The 27,745-nt window shown below is 50.4% G+C and overlaps 1 protein-coding gene across 2 annotated transcripts in view; it reads right to left on the bottom strand.

Moving 5' to 3' along the window:
• TAB1 (TGF-beta activated kinase 1 (MAP3K7) binding protein 1) overlaps positions 1 to 4,774 on the bottom strand; it is a 31,876-nt gene extending 27,102 nt beyond the window's left edge. The window contains exon 1 of one of the 2 annotated variants that reach the window (XM_060656298.2): positions 4,675 to 4,774. In XM_060656298.2, coding sequence (XP_060512281.1) covers positions 4,675 to 4,707 — 33 coding nt within the window. In that variant the 5' untranslated portion in view covers positions 4,708 to 4,774. The remainder of the gene's footprint in view (positions 1 to 4,674) is intronic. The other variant, XM_060656300.2, reaches the window with a different exon arrangement.
• Between the last annotated feature and the right edge of the window lie 22,971 nt (positions 4,775 to 27,745).

Raw genomic sequence — 27,745 nt, 5'->3', positions numbered from 1 at the left:
GTGTTTCAAGTTAATTGGCAGTGGGTTTTCTTTCTTAGTGGTACATAAAATAGTGATGGGTCCTTATCATTAATGGTGTCTTAGATCCAATGACCTACGGACCATTTCTCATATACTTGTGAGCATTCCTTGAGAGGAAGGACCTGCTTGGAATGCAGTCCCCATAGGAACTCACACATTCCATGACAGGTGGCCAGAGAATTCCAGGAGGTTGTACCCACATAGGAGTATGAGAGTACCTGGTCTTCCCCGATTTCAGCAGCGGCCCCGAAGTCCCTCTGACACTGCTGTGGCCGGGTGAGTTGCCACCCTGGTGTCCCAGCTCTGCCCCCTCCACCGGGGATTAGCCATGCCAAGCATCCAATGCTGACTCCACCCCACTGCCAAGTCTCTTGCTTCCTTCCTCCACACGCCTGAACAATTTTTGGAAAGGCCGCATATTTCCTATTCACACAAACCGCCCCCTTCCCCACCCCTGCACACACTGGCGCATGCCTTCTCCACACCCACACATGCCAGGCCAGCCAGCACCAGCGGCAAGGGGCGCCTGGGGAGCCAAGAGGGGGCCCCCCACGCTCACACAGCCTCATGACAGAGCCGCGTAAATACGCACCTCGGAGAGCGTGCACCCCTGTAACTCTTTGGTGGGTTACAAGTTAATTTCTCGGAAGAAATTTAACACAAAAGGCAGTAAGAAAGAAGTCTGTTTCAAAAAGCCTAATTTTGACTTGATTGTGTGAGGGAATTCCCCAAATTCGTATTCTGACATGAAAACCTTCTACGGTGATCCAGTTGTAGGGCCCCGGTGAAGGGTGTCACAAACACCTTGTGCACACGTATGGAAGCCGCTTCATATACATAGGTTACCGCGTCACATAATAGGCCAGAAAAGTCCCCGCAGAGATTCATCTCAAACTCCTGGGCAGCAGAAGTGGATAAAGCACGGTTCCAACTTCAGGCCACAGCTTGAATATCAAATTATGGTATGAAAAGGCTGAGTGTTTTTGTGGTGAAAGCACCCAGATTCCTTGGAGGCAAAAAGGAAGCTCAGAATGAGAGAATAATGCCCCCAGGAAGATGGCTGGTGGGGGGGGCAGCTGTTCTTTCTCTCCCAAAAGCTGAAAATACCCGGTGCCTCCTGCCATCTCTCTTTCTGAATGACCCCCTTTTCCTTCCCCACTTCTCTGGGACCAGCTCGACCCCTGCCCACCCCCCCCCCCCTTTCAGCAGGCTTTTCATCAAAGGCCCTCTATGTTTTCATCACAAATATAGTCCTAATACATGCTTAAAGGGGCTGCTAATAATTGTGGGGCAGTTACTGTGTGCAACAGCGGCTGGGCCACATTCTGACGGCGGAGGGGACGGCTGTGGGTGATGGCCTAACGGATGTTTTTATTTTAATGGGTGCGTATTTATTATGGATGTTAGAAAAAATATTTAGCCAGCACCTGTGACCTCATGGATGTGGTCGCTCGGGTGATGTTTCTAAGTGAAAAAAAAATTAATTTCAAGTCGATTTTCACTTTATGACTAAGTACAGCAAAGCACAGGCAGAAACCACACTCCTGATTCTCCCAGCCCCAAATGCGCTCCAGGGTCCCCCATCTCGGTGAAGGGCACCGCTGTTGTGCCAAGTGAAATCCTGTAGTCCTTCCTCCCTCTTCTCCCTCTGTCACGCACCCCACATCGGATCCAGCAGCAAATCACACCCGCTCTTCCTCCAAAATACAGCCAGAACCTGCTACTTCTCCCCACTCCTCTGCCGTCACTGCTGCCTGGACGCCCGGGAGCGCCACGCAGCAGGTCCCAAGCTTCCACTCTCTCTCCACTCAAACCCGTTTTGACACAGGGCTCTTTCTCCAACCGCAAACCAGATCGCGTGCTCCTCCTAAACACCGCCAAGTTTCGGGGCGCCTGGGTGGCTCAGTGGGTTAGGCGTCCGACTCTTGATTTCGGCTCAGGTCACGAGCTCCTGGTTCGCTCGTGCAAGCCCCGCGTCCGGCTCTGTGCTGACAGTGCGGAGCCTGCTTGGAATTCTCTCTGCCCCTCCCCTACCTGCTCTCTCTCCCTCTCTCAAAATAAAGAAACAAACATCAAAACCAAAAAAACACCAGCAAGTTTCATAGTACACTTAGAATAGAGCCTAAAGAAGTCCACACCAGGGTCCACAAGGCCCCTTGGACCTTGGTTACTACCACTCCCCCAACACGCTCTACTCCAGCCACGCTGGCCTCCGTGGTGCTCCCCAAACACACAAGCCTCTGCATCCCTCTTCCCTCAGGCAGGAATACCCCTCCCAAATCCCCTACTGCATCCCATCAAATGGTGGGAGGTCTCATCCAAACAGTCTGTCTAAAATGGCCCCTCTGCCCTTCTGTGAAGCACCACCTGACGCTATAGATATTATTATATCATAATCTGTATTTATTCGTTGTTACGGTCTCCCTTATCAGAACACAGGCTTCACGAGGGAAGTGTCCCCCATACCCACACAGTGCCTGCCACAGAGTTAAGAGCTCAGTGACACTTGAGTGTTCAGAACTTAAGGTGGCACTTCATGGCTGGACTGTGACTACGCTAGGCTAGGGACTGTAACGTGTGAGTTCATTTAATTCTAACAACACTCCTCGGACTCCCTTCGGCTGGGAACCAAGGTTCGGGGATGTTAAGTGACTTGTCCGAGTCCATTCGAAACCTGTGCTTTTTGTTAGGCCATGAAGGACCCAAGTTCCTCTGAACGCACCAAGCTACCTTCCAAAGCTCTTCTTCTGTTCAAAAGACCTTTTAAGGGACCACGCTGCCTGGGGACCTCTGCCATCTGGATACCCGTGAGGGTATCCTTGGGTGACAGCTACCCGACCTTGTGTGGTAGGCCTCACAGCCATCTGCTCAATGACGGTATCTGAGCTGATCTTACCACAGGACAGCGGAGAGCAGGTCAGCGGGCCACACACACTGCCCGGACACTCAGACGCCCTGTGAACAGGGATGTCTTGATCACCATTAGGATGGGAGGGCTCTCGTGTGGACATCACTGCCACCCCCTGGCCTTTCATCACGAGGCTATGTGCTTAAAGCCGATTATCCATCTTCCAAAGATTCCGCTACCACCCAGGAACACGTTCCGGGGCTGGCAAAGCCTGGCTTCTGTCTAACCTGAGTCCCCTGGGCTCCATCACACCTAGAAGAGAGGGAAGCTGGAAGGCACTCTCCTCAGCAAGCCGAGTCCCTCCACAGCAGTTACCACTTCCAACATTCGCCACAGTCCAGCCCAGATGTCTGGAATTTTTACAACGGGGAAATTTATACAGGGGCCCTGACCTCTGGGAGCTTCCAGAGCAGAGGGCCAGGCCTACTTAACTCACTGACAAGGCTGACCTGCAGAGCGCCGGTAAAAGAAAGGCTCAGCCAAAGTATGGAGGGGGAGAGAGCAATCCCCACAGGGGAGCCCTGGGAATTGCTGTCCCAGAAGAGCAGTTTCAAAGCCCATCTACACAAAGCCTGTCCTTAGTATACAGCACTGAAGGTCACCCTTCCTCCAATTCTTATGCTTTAAGTCCCTCAAGGGCAGGGCCAACGGCTGCTGTAAGGCCAAGGCCAGGCACTGGACAGGGCTACAAATGCTTTACTATTTTACAAATATTTACTGAATGCCTGGCACCTAGTGGTGGAAAGTGCTGATGATACTATTCACTGTGGATCACAAGTACAGGAGGCAGGCAAATCCACAGGGCAAGTACGACAGCTTGCCACATCCGGGGGGGACCCAGGGGACCAGCACCCTACGGTGGCAGGTCCGATTGGGCTCATGATGCCACGATGTGTATGCATCCATGTGCACGTGTCAGGAGGGCGCAGGGGCTGTAAGACACCAGCGACAAATCCATGAAGGTCCAGACTGGGGGTAAGGGTGAGTCTCGGGACCATCCTTCCACTGCCTGCTTTCACCTTACAGTTAAGGAAACCGAGGCATGACCAACGAGAGCGAGGACCAGGACCCAGGCTGCCACTCGAGTCATTCCTCCGGTATCACCTGGAGGTTAACCCCGTTTCTGGAATCAGGCAGTCTGATGTTAACCCTGACTCTGCCACTTACTGGCTGTGTGGCCTTGGACAAACGACCACCGTTTGTCCTCATCTGTGCCTCCGTTTCCTCATCTGTCAAACGGGAATAAGAGTACCCACCTCCCAGGGCTGTGATGAAAATTCAGCTTATAACGTAAAGCAACTGGCGGAAAACCTGGAGGGTGATGAGCGGTACACCGCGGGCTGCTGCTGCTGCTGTAACTGTTATTACCGCACGGCTGCTCAGCGCCCGGGGTGGGCTCACCGCCCCGACTATCTCCGCCACCGCGCGCCACGTTCCCTTCCGGCCCCGGGACGCTCCCCACCCTCCACGCGTCCCTGACGCTCGGGGTCGCTGCGATCGCGAATCCCAGCCCCTGACCGCCCGGAGGCAGCGCGCACGCGCGGGCTACACGGGGCCGCACGCGCCGCCGGCCTCGGGAATGGGGGGGGGAGGGGGGGCGGCCCCGAGTCGGGGGGGGAGGGCAGCGGCTACACCTCGTCAGGGAGAGAGAAGCTGCCCAGCGGCGGAGAGGGAGCCGCGCCTGCACCCGACAGGCCGCCCCCTGGGGTCCCAACCCCCAGCCCGGAGAGCGGGTCGTTCCTCACACTCTGCAGCAGGCTCCTCCTCTGCGCCGCCATCTTGGAGGGACCCCCGCGGGTGAGCCCGCCTCCCAGCAGAGCAGGCGAGAAGGGCGGCTAGAGCGGCCTGAAGGGGGCACGCTCACAGCGCCACCCCACGGCCAAAGTGGGATGGGGCCGTGCGCTGTCTTCCCCTTTTTCTGTCCTGGGAGGAAAAAAGGGAAGGCCTCCTTCCCTACGTGATTGCGTCTTGCCAATTTTATTTGCGCATTTTCTCCAGGATGCTTTTCCTTTAGGTGGAAAAGCTTTAGGATGGGGCTCCCAAGGATGCTTTAGGTGGGGCTCCTAAGACACCGGATTTGGGTTCTTCAGGGACTCATTGGGCGTGGGGTCCGGTGAATTATTCATTCACTCGATAAATATTCGTTGGGTGACCATGCCTGGCCCAATAGGGATAAAGCAGCAAGCAAGACACCCTCAGAAAGCTCACCTTTCAGTTGGGGAGGACATCGTTTGCGTACATAAATCATTTCGAGCCGGGCTAAATGCTAGGAAGAGAAGTTTATGGATGTAGCAGCGTAGGGCGGGTCAGGCAGAGGGGACAGCTAGCGCACAAGGCAGGAGAAAAGGGAGCATGTGAGTGTGGGTTCAAGGAAGCATGCGTGTCACACAAGGTCTCTCTGTGGCTGGAACAGAGATGGAGGGGGAGTGAGATGAAGGGCCCTGGGGTAGGTTCTGACCTTGCCCAGCCCTGGGCAGGAGTTGGCCTATTCATGTGGAGGACAAAGGAAAGTTGTTGACTTCTGAGCAAGCCACAGACATGATCCCATTGGTAGAAAGATCCCTTTGACTACTGTGTACAAAACATGTTATGGGGGTATTGGAGTGAAGACCAATTAAGGGAATGTTGTGCTAGCCCGAGGCAAGAGATGATGGTGGTTTGAGTCAGCTGCCCCTGCCAAGTGGATGGATTTTATTTAGGAGACGAAATTGTCAGGGCTTGATTTGTGGATTGGTTGTGGTTGATGATGGAAAGAGATTTGTCAAAGATTCACCCAGATTTCTGGAAAGAACAGCTAGAAAATCTTGGGGCGGGGGGAGAAGGATTGAATGACCTTGAGTTCAGTTTGGGCATGTTGAGTTTAGGTGCTTTTAAGACCTGCAAGAAAAGAAGTCAAATCAGTCCTGAGATCAAGAGGACTAGAGAAGACTGACGAGGTTTTGGGGTGTTGGGTTCAGAGCTGACAGGCAAGAAAGAATTCTGGAAGATGTCTTTACTGCAAAAAGATGATTTTATTCAAGCACAGGGACAGGACCCGTGGGCAGGAAGAGCTGCATGGGGTCGTGCAAAGTGACTGCTTATATACTGTGGAGGTGGGGAAAGTAAAGGCAAAACAAGTTTCTCAAAGGGATTTCCATTTGCTAAAGAGAATTTACAGATTACTGGAGGCCCAGCTCTTGTCAAGCTAAAGTTGGTTTTCCCTCTAGCAAAGCGTTATCATTAATAGTAGGGAGCTCCTAAAGATTAGGCTATTAATGGCATATTTGTAAACTGATGCAGACTCTTTGCAAACAAATTTAGCCATTTGTTTTCTGTCCTCTCCTTTGTCTTAGGCATCCAGGAATGCCTGAGGAATATCACATATCCCACTTTGGGGGGGGCTGGCTTCCTGGCGTAAATTGCCTTATGCTCCCTCATCAAAGACAACAGCAGAGGAGCCCCTAGAGACGTTGGGAAGCAGAGGCCAGGCCTGGAACCCAGGATGAGAGTGCATGGGTAACAATGTAACATGCTTTTGAGAGATCTAGTTAGAAGATTACGGAAGAAAGTCCCTTAGGTTGTGCTCCCCAGAGGCCCTTGAAGAGAAACGGAACCCAGATTGAATGTGTTTTCTTTTAGGTTGGGAGAAACTGGGACCTATTTAAATGCTGAAGAAAAGGCTTACCAGAGGAGAGCTGACGATTCAGAAGAAGGGACGGGAGGCAATCTAGGACTGGGATGGTGACATACCATCGTCTACCAACATAGCTCCACGTGGCCCAAGATGACCGTTTGAGCTACAGCGATTTTGTCTGAGGTCAGCCAGCAGGAAGGAAAGAGGAAGGGAGGAAGATAGCATTTCTCTTTCTCTCTCTTTCTCCTTCTTTAAAAAAAATTTTTTTATGGGGCGCCTGGGTGGCGCAGTCGGTTAAGCGTCCGACTTCAGCCAGGTCACGATCTCGCGGTCCGTGAGTTCGAGCCCCGCGTCAGGCTCTGGGCTGATGGCTCGGAGCCTGGAGCCTGTTTCGGATTCTGTGTCTCCCTCTCTCTCTGACCCTCCCCCGTTCATGCTCTGTCTCTCTCTGTCCCAAAAATAAATAAAAAAAATGTTGAAAAAAAAAGAAAAAAAAAAAATTTTTTTTTAAAAAAAAATTTTTTTTAAATGTTTATTTACTTTTGAAGGAGAGAGAGAGAGTATGAGTTGGGGGAGGGAAAGAGAGAGAAGGAGACACAGAATCCGAAGCAGGCTCCAGGCTCTGAGCTGTCAGCACAGAGCCTGACACGGGGCTCGAACCCACCAACCGTGAGATCGCGACCCGAGGCAGAGTCGGACGGGCGACTGAGGCCACCCAGGCGCCCCTCTTTCTTCTTTTTTAAAATTGAGCATTTACTTACAAGCAGCCTTCCCTTTTAGGCGACTTCCAGAAGTTCCCCGTGACACTTCTTACATCTCAGTGGCTATACCTACCCCCATGGCCACATCGGCTGAAAGGGAGGTGAGGAAATGCAGGCTTTGGACAGAGCTACAGTTTCTGTTACTAAAGGAGTAAGACATAGATACCAGGACGTTAGGAACAGTCTGTGCCATAAAGGGAAGTGGGAGGGACCAGGTGGTTTGTCTGTTGAGGTAGAGTCTGGAAAGATTCAGACATCGGAGCCTAGACCACTGCATTCTAATCCCTACCCATATCCTGTCACCTGTGTGACCTTGAACAAGCCCACTGGAGCCTTTACGGTATCCTCTGTAAAATGGGAGTGACAGTCTACCTGGCTGAATGACTGCAAGGATCGAATGAGATGCGGTGGAAGGACCTGACCTGTGGCAGCCCGTTTGTTACATGTTTGTTACATGTTTGTTACATGTTTGTTACATTTAAATTACAATTTCTTTCTTTTTTTTTTTTTTTTTTTCACAATGAGAAACACACCCTGAGGACCTGCTGTGTGCCAGACATGCCGGATGCTTTTTCATAGTATTTCTTTCTGACTCCAGCCAGCTATTACAATCATCCTTACTTTGTCAAACAGGAAACTCCAGTTCAGCAAGTCACCCAACAAATAGATGCTAGGATCTGAATCCAGGTCCTGTGACTCTATGATGTTGCGATACCATGAGAAATATACATTCGGTCTTCATCCCTGGTTCTTGGCTTCCAAATCCTTGGGTGATAGGGGTTCCAGCAGCATCTTTTGTTATGATACTTGGTCTCCCTCCTAGCTTCCACAAGGGTTTTGGAACTTTCTGAGTGATAGAAGTGATGGGAGTATCTTCAGTTATTCACGAAAAGCCCCTTCGGCCACCCTGGAGTTTATGACGTGGCTGGTGGCTAGAAGTCCCTAGATAACTTCAGGCAGGGACAGGTTGCCTGAGGGTCCAATCATGGGATTAGAGGGTTGAAACTTGCAGCCACTCTCGCCCCCACTTCTGCTGGGGTGGGGAGTGGGGAGGAGGCTGGGGATTGAGTTAATCACCAACGGCCAACAGGTTCATCAATCATGCCTGTGTAATGGAATCTCCACAAAACCCTAAATAAAGGGGTTTGGAGAGCTTCTGGTGAACGCATCTGCATGCCGGGAGGTTGGCTCACCCCAGCCTCTGTGGGCCCAAGCACTCTCTGGACCCTTCCATATCTCCTCCTATGCACCTATTCATCTGACTATTCATTTATATTTTTTATAATATCCTCTTTAAAAAACATTTAATGTTTATTTTTGAGAGGGAGAGAGAGAAAATGGGGGTGGGGCAGAGAGAGAGAGAGACAGAGACAGATCCGAAGCAGGCTCCAGGCTCTGAGCTGTCAGCACAGAGCCCGATGCGGGGCTCGAACTCATGGACCACACAAGATCATGACCCAAGCCGAAGTCAGACGCTTAACCAACTGAGCCACCCGGGCGCCCCTTTCATAATATCCTTTTTGATAAATCAGCAAAGTAACGAGTACTTTCCTGAATTCTGTGAGCTGTTAGAGCAAATCATGGAACCTGAGGAGGGGGGTCACAAGGACCCCCTGATATGTAGTCAGATTGGACAGAAGTGTGGGTAGCCTGGGGACCCACCACTTAGGACAGGATTCCGAAGTAGGGAGCAGTCTCATGGGACTCAGCCAGTAACCTGTGGGGTCTGGTAATACTTCTGGTAGTACACGCAGACGTTTGTCGTCAGAAGGATTCCGCTGTTGTAGATAAAAGCACCCCGGTGGTAGACTCCAAGGCCTTTGCTGGCAACCCTCCCAACCCTTCACAGCTCAGCCTCTGCCAAGTGCTTGGAGGCCCCCGGAACGGCCACGTGGTCCCTGCGTCCATCTGGCGGCTGCTGTTTCCACATTTGACCACGTGGTGACCTTCTACTCATCATCAAGGCCCCTAGCCAATGAAAGCCCTTCCGAGAAACTGTTTTGTTGTTGATTTTTACAGAGTTTGTTAATGTTGACTTGTTCCTGAGAGAGACAGAGAGAGCAGAAGTGCAGAGAGAAGGAGACACAGAATCCGAAGCGGGCTCCAGGCTCCGAGCCGTCAGCACGGAGCCCGACGCGGGGCTCGAACCCACGAACCGTGAGATCGTGACCTGAGCCGAAGTTGGACGCCCAACTGACTGAGCCACCCAGGCGCCCCTGTTTTTGTTTTTTTAATTCACATCTCAAGAATTACTCTTTCGGTCCATTTCAATCACTTAAAGTCATAGTTCTTGTTTGCGGAGACCCCCCTCCCTCCCCCCCACCCCGGGACACAGGGACTATGGCAGTTCAGCTCTGGGTCTCCTCACAGGCTCCAGAGAAGTTGCTCAGCAAATGTGTGTGACAGCAAATTGGTCGAAGAGTCAGAGATTAATAGATACCTTGGTGCATGAGGCAGCCGGGGGACAGGCCATCTGTGCCAAGGTCCCCAAGTGATTTAGAGGGGGGAGCCGGGACTATGACTTGGGGCTTCCCTCCCCCCCCCCCCCCCGCCTCTTTCCACACCTGACCACCTCAGTAATGCACAACGGTGAATCCTCCTTCCCAAATTCCTCCGGCCTGGTTTTCCAGGCAGCAAGAAGGCACTGAGTTCATCATGGCGTCGGGAGTAACAGGCACAGTCAATGCTTCCTGTTTGCAGGACCCCGGGCTCCCCAGGGGAGGGCGTGGAGACAGATCTGTGGACAGGCCCCCTTCTCCTCGGGGGACGGCGTGCCTGGGAACCCCGTTGCAGTGTAGATCCTGTTTGCCCCAGCACAGCCCTATGGTTCACACTGGGGTTTGCACTCAATCCGAGACGTGCCAGAGGAACAAACATACCACAACTACAGCCCTTGATAACCATTCAGACGGCCAGAGAGAGCTCCAGGCCCTATCACCGAAGCCCAGATGGAAGGGCTGTCTGGCAGGGACCCGGGTCCCAACGCACATGAAGCGCGCACGTGGCCCAGAATATCAGATAACCCCGTGCCACTGCATTGTGACCTTTCCAAACCCCAGCCAGCAGAAGAGAAAACGGCCATGAAGCACACTGGCCCCCTTCTGGGAGCCGAGAGGGCTGGGCACGGAAGGTCAGAGAGGCCCCTTGTCATAAGGTTTGCTTTCTAGGCCTCCAGCCATCTCCCGGAGGGGCCTGCGGCTTCCATGGAGCCTTTGTGCGGTTCCACAGACAGCCGCTGCGGCAAACGCTGGTTGGCAGACAGCAGCTTGGAAAGGTGGCTTTAAGGACACCGAAGAATGTTTTGAAGGTATCATACCACCCTCGTGCTCACCTTCGTCTGCACCTTCTCCCTTCTGCCCGGGAACCCAGGCAGGTGAACCCCGGCTGCCAAAGGAGAGCACCGGGACCACCCTGCACCGAGCTGTTGGCCTTTCTGGAGTTGTCTTGGCACCAGCATTCTGCCATGTGGCGGTGTGGCCTTTGTACGGATCATCTTAATGGATGCGTCACAGCCCTTGGACCGGATACACTCTCATTTTCGAATGTTCGCTAATAAGCCTGTTTCCAGTTGGGGGCTGTTTACAAATAGCTCTGCAACAAACAGTCATTTATGAGTTGAAAAGCCGTTTATTGAATTTCTTGGAGAAGCACAATGACGTATGGGGGGGGGAGGGGAATGATTTGCTTTATTTTAGCAAAGAGAGAAAGGAGAGCTGGGACCAGGGGGACAGAATCTGTGTGACCTGGGCTGGTGGGCATACGGAGATTCCCGGTGCCGCTCTCCCCCTCCCCCCCCCCTTTTTTTTGGTATATGTTTGAGATCTTTCATAATAAAAAAAATTAAAAATAAAAATGCAGACATGGTCCCTGTTCTCAGCTCACAGTCCCATGGGGAAGCAGACAAGAAGCCCAGGCAGAGCAGTGATGAATGCCAGGATGAGGCCAGGGGACCCAGAGGAGGGCCGCTTACTTCTGACTTAGGGAATCAGGAAGGGCTTCAGGGAAGAGGGGACAGTGGAGGAGGTGGTCACGTGACACTGAAGGGAAGGGGGCGCTAGGCAGAGGTCCCTTCCGGGAGCAAAGAGCAGGTAGAGAAAGAAAGTGCTGCAGATAAAGCCTGGTGTGACGGACCATCTGGCCCGAGTGGAGGTGAGGGGGAGCCAGAGCCGGAGCAGAGGACGCGAGGGGCGGGGGTGGGGGGCAGTTCAGTGGCATTGCATGAACCTTAGTGGCGTCCAGGTGGCGTCCAGGTGCCGGGCAGCTGGGGGACCAGGCCATCTGACCTGAGGACCGTCACTCCACTCAGATCACCACGACTCCCGAAAGCAGGACAGATTGCAGGTGGAGGAAGGGGGAATTTGCAGCTTTTTGCTTCTCCTGAATTACTCCTCTGAGATGTTTCCAGAATGCTCATCCCCCACACGGTGCCCTCGATTTCTTTGCTATTTTTAGCCTACCTCCTCCAAGAGGCCATGACCTTTTTGAAGGCAGGGGCTAGGTTCTACTCGTCTCTGCAGCCCCAGCGTTTAGCCCACAGCAGGTGCTGAATAAACGCTTGTGAACGAGTGAACCTCCATCGCGTGTTTACTCAGAGCAAGACACAACTGTCCACGCTTTACACGCATTGCTTCGTATGCCAGGGCTTCCTGACCACCCTCATGGAGGGTGTTACTGTCACCCCCTGGGTTAGTTCAGGTCCTCCAAGACAGGATTTGGGGGAGGTGCCTGGAGGGGAAAAGGAAGGAGAGCCAGAGAAGGCGGGAGGGTTGGGTGAGAAGATTCTCCGAGGGCAGGTAGTGCCGTCCTAGGAGCGTCAGAAAATCATCCAATCATTGGTTAGGGGAGTCCGGCACCCCGCCCCGTGGGAGCTGGCCAGCGTAGCTCCCCTTTACTCAGGCCCCGGCTGGGAACAGCCCCATTGCTGCAACCTTGGCAGAAACCCCAGAGTGGATCCAGAAGAGCAACAGCTAGAGCCGGCTGTCAATGTCACGCACAGTCCCCATCTTGCAGGCGTGAAGACTGAGGCCTGAGAGGTAAGGTCACTTGCCCACGGCCGCACAGATAGGAACGAGTTGAGCTCCTTTGCTTCAGAGGCCATCTTTGTGACCCCCCCCCCCATTCCGTAACAGTGTTGTTATGCATTGGATCGAATTATGCATTGAATTGTGTTCCCCAAATTCATATGTGGAAGGCCCAACCCCCGGTGCCTCAGAACGTGACCTCCTCTGGAAAGAGGGTCGCTGCAGACGCAATTAGTCACGATGAGGTTGCACTGGAGTGCGGTGGGCCCCCAATCCAATGTGACTGGTGTCCTCACGGAAAGGGGCGATTTGGACACAGAGACCCACACAGGGAGAATGCCGTGTGAACAAGGCAGAGAAAAGGGTGATGTGCCCGCAAGCCAAGGGACGCCAAAGACGGCTAGCAGCCCGCCAGAGCTGAGAACGAGCCTGGGACAGGTCCTCCCTCAGCAGGAACCAACCCCACTGACCCCTTAATCTCGGGCTTCTGGCCCCCAGGACCGCGAGACAACACATTTCTGTTGTTTAAGCCCCCCCAACTTGGGGTAACTTGGTTACAACGGTCCTGCCGAACTAACACAGCGTGAACCTCCTTGGAGGCAGCTAATGATGCAGGGATGTGCGAGCTGGACTCCCGGGATGTGCTCCACCCTCCACCCCAGCAGCATGAACCAGGATGGGATCCTTCTCAGACGTGGTTCCGGCCCCCATCCTTGGTCGGCTGTGCTCCTGGCTGATAAGCTGTCTTATGAAAATCCATTCTAGTTTATCTCCTGTGGCTCAAACCTCTAGAGGGTATCCGTGCAGGGGACTCTTCGGGCCAGCCATCCCCAGGCCCGGCTGTGGCCAGCCTCCTGTCCCCTCAGCTCCGTCTGTGAAGGTCCCCGCTTCCGAGCCCTCCGAGGGAAGCAGGTTCTTCCCGCCATCTGCCAGGCAGCCTGTTTCCCCACATGGTAGCTCCTCTTTCCAGGGACTCCAGACCCCACCCTCAGCTCCTCTAGGCCCCCGCTGCCCACCCTAGGCTTCAGGAGCCCAAGGAAAGGGGGGTTTGCCGGAAGATGGCCAAGAGCTGAGAAAGAAGGCAAAAGGTGTCTTTCCTAGGCACCCAGAGAGCTACGGAAAAACCAAGAACAGAGACTGAATCTCTTGCTGCAGGGCTGCAAGCTGTATGTCCCTGCATTCAGCCATTCATTCAACAAATTCTTGCCTAGTGCCTGCAGTGCAACAGACCAGCACAGGGGAGGGGAGACGAGTGTGAATCAGTGATTACTGAACCCATCGTAGGTTCAGTATAGATGGACTGACACACTGGGTGGGGGTTGGGTGGAGAGAGAGGCAGAAATCCAAGAAGGCTTCTTGGAGGAGGCAACCACCTTGGGCAATTTACCTAACTTCTCTAAGCATCTGATCAATTATTTATTTTCTTTAGTAAGTAACTCGTAGGCAAAACCGTAGGGGTCAAAAGCAGAACAGTGGCTCCCAGGGGCAGGGGGAGGGAAGGTAAAGGGCCCCAAGGGAATTGTTGTTGTTGTTGTTGTTGTTGTTATGTTGGGAATGTTCTATGACTCGGCGATGATGGTGTTTCCACAACTGTATATTTTTGTCAAAACTTACCAAATTGTACACTTAAAAGTGGTGAGTTTTACTGTGTGTAAATTATACTTCAAGAAAACTGATTAACAAAATAGAAAATAACATTTTGTTTTATTTTATTTGAGAGAGACAGAGAGAGTGTGAGTGGGGGAGGGGCAGAGAGAGGGAGAGAGAGAATCCCAAGCAGGCTTCCGGTCACCAGCGTAGAGCCCGATGCGGGGCTCAAACTCACAAAACCATGAGATCATGACCGGAGCCGAAACCAAGAGTCATACGCTTAACTCACTGAGCCACCCAGGCGCCCCAAATATAAAAGAACTTTTAATGTGGTTTTATATCTTATAAAAATAATACACGTTTATTTTTTTTTTAAGGTTTATTTATTTTTGAGAGAGAGAACGAGAGGGGCAGAGAGAGAGGGAGCACAGAATCAGAAGCAGGCTCCAGGCTCGGAGCTGTCAGCACACAGCCCGACGCGGGGCTCGAACTCACGGACTGTGAGATAATGACCTGAGCCAAAGTTGGACGCTTACCATATCCCAAGGCTACTTGGATATAACCACTATGATTAACATTTTGGTAAATGGCCTCTGAGACATTCATGTATATATCAACCTGTGTATCTCATGCTTTTACAAAAATTAGATATCACTATACATATGATTTTATAACTGAATATGATAATTTTGGTGTTTCATTTCTCTATTCTTCTACAATAAAGTTTTTCTTTCCCTCATGGTATCCTGTTTATAGTCACAGCCAAGTTGTTTTTTCTTTAAATTTTTTTTTTTAATGTTTATTTATTTTTGAGACAGAGAGAGACAGAGCATGAACGGGGGAGGGGCAGAGAGAGAGGGAGACACAGAATCGGAAGCAGGCTCCAGGCTCGGAGCCGTCAGCCCAGAGCCCGACGCGGGGCTCGAACTCACGGACCGCGAGATCGTGACCTGAGCTGAAGTCGGATGCTTAACCGACTGAGCCACCCAGGCGCCCCTAGTCACAGCCAAGTTTAATTAACCAGTTTCCCTTGTGTGATGCCTCTGTCTGTTCTTTCCCGTTTTTCGGGATTACACTCAAGTTGGTATTGGGCATCACTGTAGACCAGAATTTCTTGAAATTCTCTGTGTGAGAATGCTTCTGGCCGCCTGGAAAAGCCCCCTCTCAAAATAATATTTTAAAACAGTATGGAGGTTCCTCAAAAAACTAAAAATAGAACTACCCCACGACCCAGCAATCGCACTACTAGGCATTTATCCACGGGATACAGGGGGGCTGTTTCGAAGGGACACGTGCACCCCCATGTTTAGAGCAGCACTATCAACAATAACCAAAGTATGGGAAGAGCCCAAATGCCCATCGATGGATGAATGGATAAAGAAGATGTGGTACATAGACACAATGGAGTATTACTCGGCAATCAAAAAGAATGAAATCTTGCCATTTGTCACTACGTGGATGGAACTGGAGGGTATTATGCTAAGTGAAATTAGTCAGCCAGAGAAAGACAAAAATCATATGATTTCACTCATATGGGGACTTTAAGAGACAAAACAGACGAACATAAGGGAAGGGAAGCAAAAATAATCTAAAAACAGGGAGGGGGGCCAAACAGAAGAGACTCATAAATATGGAGAACGAACTGAGGGTTACGGGAGGGGTTGTGGGAGGGGGGGATGGGCTAAGGGGGTCAGGGGCATTAAGGAATCTACTCCTGAAATCGTTGTTGCACTATACGCTAACTAATTTGGATGTAAATTAAAAAAATAAATAAATAAAAAGATATTTTAAAATGCATAGAATTATATACCAGCGTTTCAAAGGAAACCAATTACAGTATATTAAAACCTATTTATCAAAATATATTTAAAAAAAATTTTTTTAAGTTTACTTTGAGAGAGAGATGGAGTGCACGTGAGTGGCAGAGGGGTAGAGAGAGAGAGGGAGAGGATCCCAAGCAAGCTCTGAGCTGTCGGTGCAGAGCCCAATGTGGGGCTCGATCCCACACACCATGAGATCATGACCTGAGCCGAAATCAAGAGAACGCTTAACCGACTGAGCCACCCAGGCGCCCCTACCAAAATATACTTTTTAATTTGTGTCACAGAGATCCAAAGATCATGAGACACGTGGAGCAGAGCCACCCCAGCAGACCCACACCTACAGTGAAAAGCAGAGTAGCCCCGGTCCCACCAACCCGCAATCAGCCGAGCCCCACAATACGGGCAGACGTGTGGTCATTGTTTTAACCTACTTGAGTGTTGGAATCGTGTGTTTCACGGCAAGGCTGTCTGATTCCATGGGGGACGGGGAAAGTAGCCTTCCCGTGGAAAACATCCCCTAAGGTTATAGCTAAGCCTGGAGCTGAAATGGCAAATAAACATACGAAAAGAGGCTCCCCAACCCCGCGTCAGCAGCAGATTGCAAATTGAACAACAATGAGATCACAACACACCTATTCGCGTGGCTAAATTCCAAAACAGTGATCACGCCAAATACCGACGAGGGTGTCGAGCGACAGGCATTTTCCTCCGTCGCTGCTGGGAACGCAAAATGGCACAGACAGCTCGGAAGTTCGGTGGTTTCTTACAAAGCTAAACATAGTCTCACCGTATGGTCCGGCAGTTGTTCCTCTGAGTATTTACCCAAAGGAGTTGAAAGTGACATCCACACAAAAAGCTGCACACAGATATTTATGGAAGCTTTATTTGTAATTGCCAAAGCTGAAGGAACCGAGATGTCCTCTGACATCTGGATAAGCAACTGTGGAACGTGCGGGCAATGGAAGAACATCATGGATAAAAAGAAATGAGCTATCAAGCCATGAAAAGACATGGAGGAGATGTAAATGTGGACTGCTAAGTAAAGGAGTGAATTGAAAAGCTATGTACTGTATGATCCTAACTATATGACATTCTGGGAAAGGCAAAACTAGAAACAGTAAAAAAAAAAAAAAAAAAAAAAAAAAAAAGAGGGCGTCTGGGTGACTCAGCAGGTGAAGTGTCTGTCTTCGGCTCAGGTCACGATCTCGCGGTTCGTGAATTCGAGCCCCACATCCGGCTCTGTGCTGACAGCTCAGAGCCTGGAGCCTGCTTCACATTCTGTGTCTCCCTCTCTGTCCCTTCCTGCTCACACACACACACACACACTCTGTCAAAAATAAATTAACATTAAAAAATTACAAAAAAAAAAAAAAAAAGAAGAAAAGAAAGAAAACCAGTGTTCCTAGGGGTTCAGGAAAAGAAAAGGAGGGGTGAATAAGTAATGCACTGGTGATGTGTAGGGCAGAGTGCCTACTCTGTGTGACACCATATGGTGGGTACATGACATGGTACGTTGGTCAAAACCCACAGAATATCCAATGCCAGGAATGAACCCTGATGTTAACCATGGCCTTTACTTAACAGTAACGTGTCATTATTGGCCTATCAATGGTAAACAACGTCCCACACTAATGCAGGATGTTACCTAATAGGGTAAACTCCGGGGGCAGGGAGACGGGAAGCGTATGGGAACTCTAGTTCCTGCTCCATTTTTATGTAAACCTTAACCTGATTTAAAAAATAAAGTCTATTATGAAGTGCAAAAAAAGAAAAAAAAAGGGGGGGGAGAGCTGTAGCTAATAGGCGTGCTTTTCCTCCCTAATGCATGTAACAGCAAGACCTCATAACTTTGAAACGGTAACGAGGGAGGGATCGAGATCTCCACTGAGATCCTGTGGGTGGTAAAGCCACAGGTACTGCTGATTCTCCCGTGGTTTGCTGCCTACCTCCGCAAGTGAAGGAAGTGCTAAATCTCATCTCGAGGTCTCTGAAAATAAAGGGGCAGTGTTTTTGCTCCCCCATCCCGCTTCACGGATTGCTTGTGGTAGGAGCAGTTTTGCCGCGTCGGCGTGTGCGCACTTGTGAGATTTTGCTGACAGTCGGGGAAGTGGTCTTCCAATTGGCAGGTGCGGTTTCCAGTCGATGTGGGAAACGAAGGCAAAAGAAACAAATTAGATTTCCTTGCAACTTACAGCCCGTTGACAGGTTGTTGAGACAGGCAGAGTGGCCTTCCTCTAGGAGCTAAGCTGCCTGGAGGACGACACTTTGCTAAGGGCAAAAGGCAATCTTAGCTCAACGTTATTCCAGCCCCCGAGATCCTGTTTTAACACGTAAACATTCCTTTGGGAGCCTCATCTCTGTCTCCCAAGACGTATGTCGCCTATCACCCTCCAAACATATGGCCCACTGATATAAGTCTGAAGGGTCTCATGATTGGGTTTTTACTAACCAGTAATAAATGACCTTTTCCTAAGGGCAGCTAGACCCTCAAGGTCCTAGAAACCTCCTTTCCAAAATACCTTGGAAGCTTGTGCTGTCCCTAACCCCCTCCCAACTTCAAAGTATACAATCAGCCACTCTTCACAATCCCCAGGCAGCTCTTTCTGCCCACGGGTCCTGTCCCTGTGCTCTAATAAGACCACCTTTTGGGGGCCCCTGGGTGATTCAGTCGGTGAAGCGTTCGACTCTTGATTTCAGCTCAGGTCATGATCTCACAGTTTGTGGGTTGGAGCCCCTCATCGGGCTCTGTGCTGACAGTGCGGAGCCCGCTTGGGTTTCTCTCTCTCCCTCTCTCTGCTCCTCCCCTGCTCGCGCGGGCACTCTCTCAAGATAAATAAACGTTCAAAAAAAAATAAATACGAAATAAAATACAGATGTCTTTTTGCACCAAAGATATCTCAAGAATTCTTCCTTGGCTGTCGGCTCTGCACCCCACAGTCACCCAGCATTTAAAGCGTCTGCTCTCCTACCTCCAACCTGCAGCTAGGGGTCCTCAAATTCTTCATCCCGGGGCCACCCTGCTCTTTAACACTCAAATGGAAACAGCCTGAGCGGCTGTCCAGGGCACCAGGATCTCACAGGTTTGCCTCCCCAGAGACCGCAGAGCAATGCTTCCTTGCCCTGCCCTGTCCTGGCTGCTGCCTGGCACCCTGGCCACCTCCCTTTCCTCTGGATCCCCGCCCTGCTCCCCAGAAACGGGTCACCTCCTGCCATCTGGTGACATGTCCAGGCTCCAGCTCCCAGGATGGCTTCCCTGGGCTCAGCACCCTCCCAGAATTCCCTGAAACACGGCTACCCCCCCCCCCCCCCCCCCCCCCCGGCCTGGGGACATTTACTGCAGGTTTGGGGAGAACAGACGGCCGATTTAAACTAGAGGTCGCTGCTACCAAAGTCTGCAATCTCAGATTCTCCACGGGGGGCACCCTAGTTGTCTCTTTTCTTAGCCCTCCTCTGACTCTGTACAGGGACTCACTGGAACTCTACAAGCGTGAATGCTCTTGACCGGGGCCTCCCTGGAGTGTGGACCTCCGCAGCCCCCCACCCCAGGGGGAGGAGAAATCAGGCCTCCTGTCTGAAGCCTGCTTCCGCTTCTGCTCCCACAGCTTTGACCGTGGGAATATTCGTTCTCTTCGGGGGCAACCCCCACCCTCCTCAAGAGCCTGGACAGGGCAGACCATCACAGCATATGGCTGCACACCCCAAGGTCAGGCCGGCTCCACCGCCTGTGGTCGGACAGCCCAGACCAGTGGCTTAAAAAAAAAAAAAAAGTTCTTTAACAGACCCAGCTTACATAACTTCAGAATACTCAACGCCTTACCTCACAGGCCGATAAAGAAACTTACTTAGCAGCTCTTACTTCACAGCTGCCTGCCCAAGAGGATCGATCCATGGAGGTGATCGTTCCAGAACAATCCAGAACAAAGAGAAGATCGTCTCTGCAAGCAACTTCTCTCTCCTGCCCTAGCATGTAAAAGTCGTTTGTAATCTTTTTTTAAAAAAGTTTATTTATTTAAGCAATCTCTCCACCCAATGTGGGGCTCAAGCTCACAACCCCCAAATCAAGTCAGTGCACGCTCCACTGACTGAGCCAGCCAGGTGCCCCTAGCAGTTTCTAGCATCAGCAGTTTCAAGATGCATTTAATAAAATTATTCTATCATGGGGTGCCATGATAGAATAATTTTATTGAAGTGAATATTTGATAATTTGGTAGATTAAGAATGGTACCTCAGGGGCGCCTGGGTGGCTCAGTCGGTTAAGCGTCGGACTTTAGCTCAGGTCATGATCTTGCAGTTCGTGAGTTCGAGCCCCGCATCAGGCTCTGTGCTGACAGCTCGGAGCCTGGAGCCTGCTTCCGATTCTGTGTCTCCCTCTCTCTCTGCCCCTCCCCTGCTCATGCTCTGTCTGTCAAAAAATGAATAAACGTTAAAAAAAATTTTTTTAATGGTACCTCAGTTTGATTTAATTTGCATTTCTATGATTATTTGGAAAACTGAACTTTTTTGGATATGTATATTGGCACGCTTGTGTTTCTTATTCTGCGAATTGTCTGTTTAGATCAGGAACCTATATCTCTGTCTGTTAGCTTGTTGGAAATGGTTTTCCCAGTTTTCCATTTAGTTTTCCACAAGCTAAACATTTACATTCTGACTAACCAAATCTCTCAATATTTTCCTTTATGGTCTCTGTCTTCTGTGTTATGCTGAGAAAAACCTACCTGACCCCGAGGGATGTAAATATTCACTTAACCGGTCAGTGTTGATTCCATTTGGAGTTGAATGCAGTGTAAAAGATCCAATCTGATCATTTCCATAAACATCAGCCGATTTCCCCTGGAAGCCTTTTATCAAATAATCTCATCTTTCCCCCACTGCTTTGAAGTGCTGCTTTTATTTGTTTTGTAAACCTTATGTACCCGGTTCTTTGTTTTTGAAATCCCTACCTCCCAGGGATATTACCAGGATTAAATGAAGTAACATCTTCAGAGTCCCTAGCTTGGGAACGTAAAATCCTCTCCAAACATCTTGGTTCTCTTCCCTTCTCCTCTTCTCCAGACCATTACTCCCTCCTCATGCCATATGCTTCTACTCTTGACCTTGGGATTCTGGGAACAGTTCCAGCCACACAGAAGGTGCTTACTCAGGCTTTGCCGTTTGGCCCCCAAACTTCTTTTTGGCCTGTTAGCACCTCAGCCAAGGTGACCTTGTTCTGGAGGGCTGGATGGGTGAGCCGCCAGGGGAGGATGGTAATTACACAGTGCTGAGTCTGTGGTAGGGGTGGGGGGAGTCAGGGGAGACGTCCCAGGGGGAGGTGACGTTGGAGCCGGGTCTAGGAGGGGAGAGGAACTGGCAGGCAGAGAAGGGAGAAAGGGCATCCGTGGCCAAGGGAACAGCGTGATCCAAGCAGGGGAGTGTGTGGGGGCAATGGCAGAGGTCAAGAGTGGCAGGAGGCTGGGGATGACAAGTCAGGGAGGGGTGTCTGTGCCCGGGAACGGGTAGGGATTCATTTGAGTGGGAGAGTCCCACGATCACATTTGTGTTTTAGGAAGATCAGCCCAGGCCAGATGGCGGGTGGGGAGACCGGTACTAAGAGGCTGTTGAGAGAGCCCAGATGCAATGGGGGGGTGGTGGCCAGGACCAAGATGGTGGCCTTGAGGATGAAAGGAAACGAGCAGTTTTCAAAACCATCCAATAAAATGAAAAGAGAGAGACTGGCAGGGGTTTGAAGTAGAAGAGACAGGAGGTGAGGAGGACCTCCAGGTTCCTGGCTGGGGGGCTATGTCCGTGACGGAGGATTCACTGAGACAGGAGCACTGATCGGGGAGCACGTTTGGGCTCAGGTTGGGGAGGACAAGGGCATCAGTGGAAAGGGACGGGGTGGAGAGGACACAGAAAAATTCAAAACGTGCAAAACTCGATGCATTCTTGTACGCATTCCAGGCATCTGTTAAAGAAGGGCAGAACCAAGGGGGTGGCAGAAGGGATGGTGGGAAGTGGATGGTTTGAAAAATATTTAGGAAGTGGAGTCGACAAGATCTGGCAGATGCTTGGATTTTTTTTTTTTTAAGACCGGCACGAATCTCGGATAGTACCCCCAGGGCGGGTAACTGCGGGCTGAAGGCGCCTGTTTCTGAGATGGGGAACACAGGGAAAGGAGGAGGCTTGGTGGGAAGATTAATTAACGCAACAATCCTCAGCTACTTACTCGATGCCAGGAACTTTGTATTTAGGACAGAGCCATGACAAAATTTCTGCTCTTAGGAGACTTAAATTCAGTGAGGAGGGCTAGACAATAAAGAAACAAACAAGTAAACATATGTCAAGTGGTGAAAATTGTTATGGAGGTAAATGAAGTGGCAGTGAAGTCCAAAGTGTTTTAAACATATTTTTGTTTTATTTCTAAGTAAGCCGTACACACCATGTGGGGCGGGGACTCACGACCCCAAGGTCAAGAGTCACACGCTGTACCGATTGAGCCAGGCAGGCGCCCCTGGTTCACAATTTTTTAACGATATGACCAGTGATGGTCCCACTAAGAAGGTGTCACATGGGCAGAGACTTGGAGAGAGGGGGAAGAGCATTCCAGGAAGGGGAAACGGCAAGTGCAAAGGCCCTGAGGCAGGAGCATGCTAGATATGTTCTAGCAACAGTGAGGAGACCAGTATGGTGGGACAAGGAGGAACAGTGTGGTAGGGGAGGAGTGGCCGAAGATGGGATTGGAGGGGAAGCAGAGGCAGATACTGTGGGGCCACGTAGGCCATTGTAAAGGCTCTGGTTTTTATGCTAAGAAAGTCATGAAAGCTCTCTGGAGAATCTTGGGCAGAAGAGGACCCTGAATACATTGAATTTTTAGAAGCTTAGTGAGTAAGAATTCCTTGGTGTTTAAATTTTTAAAATGTTTATGGGGGGGGAGGGGCAGAGAGAGAAGGAGAAAGAAAACTCCAAGCAGCCCTATGCAGGGCTTGATCCCACGAACCAGGAGATCATGGCCTGAGCCGAAATCAAGAGCCGGACGCCCAACCAACAGAGCCTACCCAGGTGCCTCGAGAATTCTTTGGTCTTTAGGTCTCAGTTCTACCACTTTCCAGCTAGGTGACCTTGGACAAGTTATTTAATTTCTCTGTGTCCTCAGCTTCACAATCTGTAAAACAATAAAAGCGATCACTCTGTATGGTTATTGTGAGGGTTAAGTACAGTTAAAATGAAGAAAGCACTCAGAACCGTATCTGGCACTGTAGGGCGGGAGCAGCAATTATGATCATTATCATCAAGGCTGCTGGTGTTGAGAACAGACTGGAGGGCACCAGGGCGGAAGCAGGGACACCATCCGGGCAGCCCCTGCAGTGGCCCAGTGGTCCAGGAGAATGGCGAGAGTGACTGGGACCCGAGTGGAGAGAAATGGTCAGAATGAGGGAGAGCTGATATCATCCGCCGGTGGGTCACATGTGAAACGTGACAGAAAGAGGGAGTTATGGTGGCTCTAAGGATTTTGCCCTGGGCACACGGAAACTGAAGTCGCTGTTCGCTGGGAAGGGAAGGAAAGTCAGGAGTCTGCCTTTGAGCGTGATGCACAGGAGACGCCCCTGGATGTCGCAGTGTGAAGGCAGGCAGTTGGAGATACAGGTGGCCCAAGCTGGGGGCATATGCTTGTGAGCGGCTAGTATACAGTGGATGCTGAAAGCCGTGGGACCAGATGGGCTTACCGAGGAAGCGAGCACAGATGGAGAGGAGGGCCAAGGATGGGCCTGGGAGTCTGCCGTGTTGACAGCAAGGGCTCAACGGATGCCACCACCCCGCTGATGTCATTTTTGAAAAGCCTGCAGACTTTTGAAAAAGCTTGAGGGAAAGGTTTTGGGTTTTGTCGGAGATCTCTCAAATGTTTGAAGTAGCATTTCTAGGACACATAATTGGGACAGGCTTGGGAAGACACTAGAGACGGGTAAGCACAGAGGGGGAAGGATGGGGGGGTCAGAGTTGAAGTCTTTGCTGATCCAGAAAGCAATTTTCGTGTAAAACTGGCTTGAAGGGTATGTGAATCACCAATACAACCATATACTGGTATAAAAATAATTTAATGTTTTTTTTTTTTGTTTTTTTTTTTGTTTTTTTTTTGAAGGAGAGAGAGAGACAGAGCATGAGCAGGGGAGGAACAGAGAAAGAGGGAGACACAGAATCCGAAGCAGGCTCCAGGCTCTGAGCTGTCAGCACAGAGCCCGATGCAGGGCTCGAACCCACGAACTGTGCGATCATGACCTGAGCTGAAGTCGGGCACTGAACCGACTGAGCCACCCAGGCACCCTGGTATAAAAATAATTTAACAAGAGGCAGTGGCTAAGAGCACAGATCTTTTTTTTTTTTTACTTATTTATTTTTTTTAAGTAGGCTCCACGCCCAGTGTGGGGATCGAACTCATAACCCTGAGATCAAGAGTCACGTGACCTACTGACTGAGCCAGCCAGCCCCCCACAAGAGCATGGATTTTGAAGGTGAATGTGCTATGGTTCTTCAGGCTCTGCCCAGTGTGACCCTGGCTGTGCACTTCTCTAGCTCAGCTCTTCATCTGTAGAATGGGCTCAGTTTAGTGTCTCCATCACAGGCTTTGAAAGAACGAAATAGAAATGCTGGCAAAGTGCTTAGCATAGCTCTGACCCTACAGAAAACCACGCACACACTTTGTTTCTTCTCTACTACCACTCGCACCAACACTTCTGACACCAAACGTGGGTTTTTTCTCACGTCAACCCTTCTCTGACACCAGCTGGATGTCCTACAGTTCCGTTCAGTTCTGACATTATCGACCTAGAGTTAGCGTCAGATCCCACAAGTTAAGGGCTCAGACCCGAGACTGCCCTCACTTCAGGTGTTAATGGACAGTCCCAGCCTCCCTTATGTCTGATCTGCCAGCTATAAATCAGGGGTTCCCATGACCCCTTCCCCCAATAAGTCAATAATTTGGTAGAAAGGCTCACACAACTCAGGAAAGTGCTTTGCTTTCTAGTATCTATTTATTTAAAAAGATAGAACTCAGGAATAGCAGGGTGGAAGAGATAAGTAGGACAAGGTATGAGGAGGCCGAACACAGAGCTTCCGTGCCCTCTCTGGGAGCACCACCCTCCCAGCACCTTGATGGGCTCACCAATCTAGAAGCTCTGTGAGTCCCTCTGGTTAGGATTTTTATGGAGGTTCCATTATGGAGGCATGCTTGATGAAATCGCTGACCATTGGTGATTGAAGTCAATCTCCAGCCCCTCTCCTCTACCCACAGATCAGGCGGTGAGGAGGCTGAAATTTCCAACCCTCCAATCACGTGGCTGGTTTCTCGGGCACCCCCCCCCCCCATCTTTAGAGATTTTCCAAAAGTTACCTTAGTAATATACACATACGTTTGACTGAAAGGGGCTTGTTATGAACAACAAAAGGTACGCCTCTAAACCCTGTCATTCAGAGATCCCCAGGAATTTCCTGTGCCAGGAACTAGAGCTGGATGAAAATCAAATTTATTGGGTTATAATTATAGCCAATATGATGGGTCCACAATCAAGTGTTGCTATCTAATTGACAAGGATACTAAAAGAAAAAAACAACTTCGAATAGCATGAAGGGGCAGTGGAGAGGGGGCTGGAATCAGTATTCTGGGCGGGGCTGAACTCAGAGGCATGTGACCGGTGGAGTTACAGAGGCTTCCCCGCTCTCAGGAGGGACCCACTTCTTGGTTTAACGCTCTGCTCTCACTGTCTTGAAATTCGTAATAATTTTCTCCTTGGAACTGTGTTTTGTAAAGGAAGTCCAATGGGACAGCGAAGCATGTGTGTGAGCAGAGAAGGTACACCGGGTGGCAGAAAGCGGGGTCCGGGCCAGCAATATGGCAGGCGGCGGGCAGCATGAGTGTTGAGCAGTTGACCTGGCCACCCAGTGTGCACCCACATGGCGGGGCAGTCTGGGATCCGTGCCCAGACCGCCAGCAGCAGAATATGGCTGCAGTCCACCAAAGCCATGGTGAGAGAAGGGACCCCACGTGGAAGGGCCCATCCAGTAGATCTATGCAAACGTGAGCTCTGCAGCCTAAGTCTGGGACGGGAACTGCCAGCATTTGGGCAGAAAACGGTCAGTAAACTATGACAAAATCAAAGAATACGCATGGACGTTGCAATAAAGCATGTTGGGGAGTTGCCAATTCTTCAGGGTTTAGAATCCCTGGTTCTGAAGACTGCTACAATATTGCAAAGCAAATATTCAGAGGCTTAGAAATAGAACTCAAATGTAAAGGTCACATTTTACAGAAAATTCTATTTTCATGTGAAGTTTCATTATTAACGAGAAGGGCAATTTTAAATTTTTTTTTTTTTCAACGTTTTTTATTTATTTTTGGGACAGAGAGAGACAGAGCATGAACGGGGGAGGGGCAGAGAGAGAGGGAGACACAGAATCGGAAACAGGCTCCAGGCTCCGAGCCATCAGCCCAGAGCCTGACGCGGGGCTCGAACTCACAGACCGCGAGATCGTGACCTGGCTGAAGTCGGACGCTTAACCGACTGCGCCACCCAGGCGCCCCTTAAATTATTATTATTATTATTATTATTATTATTTGCTTGTAATCCAAGGTATGGCAGTCAAGTGCCTAAACAGGTCATTAAAATTATAGACAAATTATGAAGTCGCTTTCATTTTTTTTTCCCCCAGAGGAGGGCACAAATGCTCTCCCTCGCTATTAGAAATTACACAGTGGGTGGGCGCCTGGGCGGCTCAGTTGGTTAAGCGTCCGATTTCAGCCCAGGTCATGATCTCGTGGTTTGTGAGTTCGGGTCCCACGCCCAGCCCTGTGCTGACAGCTCAGAGCCTGGAGCCTGCTTCTGAATCTGTGTCTCCCTCCCTCTCTGCTTCTGCCCCGCCTGCGCGCTCTCTCTCTCTCAAAAATAAAAATAAACATTAAAAAAAATTAAAAAAAAAAAAAAAGAAATTGCACAGTTGAGTTTCCCACATCTGGAGAAGTCACAAAGGTCAGTGTGGCCTAAGCGCAGTCTATGAGCCTCACCCTGGGAGAACCACCTTGGTGATCACCATGTCCCCATGTAAGTATCACTTTCACTGTGTTGTACAATGTCACAAGTTACAGATAATATTAAAGAAAATAACGTGTCACTGTATAAAGTTACATGTTAAATTCAGGCATATGTGAAATTGATTTTCTGAAGACTTCAATCTTTTGACAAACTGTTCCAGGAGAATCATCAGCTCTAAATGTACTAAATATAACAAATAAAATATTTTGAAAGGGAAAAAAAAATTGTATTTTAGTACCTTAAGCTGCATTTTTAAAACCTGCTCTTTGAATAGGAGGCCCTGAAATTTTTCTAGGGGCGCTGGTTCTGAAAACTAGTATTTCTTCGAGAGGGTTTTCATATTTCTCCGAATTATTCTGATTCTGTTAAAACCCTGTCGGGCTTTTATTGAGTTCCGTCAAGTCCAATGAATGGTCATCAGGTTACCACTTGTTTTCAAACCCACATCGCAAAAACAAAAACAAACAAACAAGCAAAGAAACCCGCATCACAGATGACGGACGGCTGGTCGTCTTTGCCGCGGACACTCTCCACTGCAATGTCCTTCTCATCCCAATCTGGAAGCCATCTTCTCCAGATAAGGCTCGTTCTCCTGAGCAAGAGGAGGAAGGTAGAACCCGGGTAGGCGGGAACGCGTTCGTGGCCCTGTCTGTCAGAATGGTGCCTCTTCCGGGCTCCTCCAGCCTCCTCCCACTCCCGATTGACCAATCCTTTCACCCCATCGTGGAGGGAAGCAATCTGATTGGCTTAGTCGTGGAGGAGGGCGGTGCCCTTTACAGCTGCCTTGGCACCGAGGCCCTGGGACCCATCAGCCTATGAAAGGGCGGCCCTTGGATCAGGTGCTCACCTCTGCCCAGTCAGAGGCCCCGCGGTAGGACTAAGGCGGGACTAAGGCGGGACTAAGGCGGGACTTGCGGACAGCCCAGGGCATAGGCGTGGCCAGACTGTGAC

Source organism: Panthera onca, chromosome B4, assembly GCF_046562875.1.
Source record: "Panthera onca isolate mPanOnc1 chromosome B4, mPanOnc1 haplotype 2, whole genome shotgun sequence".
NCBI lineage: Eukaryota > Metazoa > Chordata > Mammalia > Carnivora > Felidae > Panthera > Panthera onca.
The sequence above is the reverse complement of the archived record's forward strand: the minus strand, read 5'-3'. Positions and strand labels throughout refer to the sequence as shown.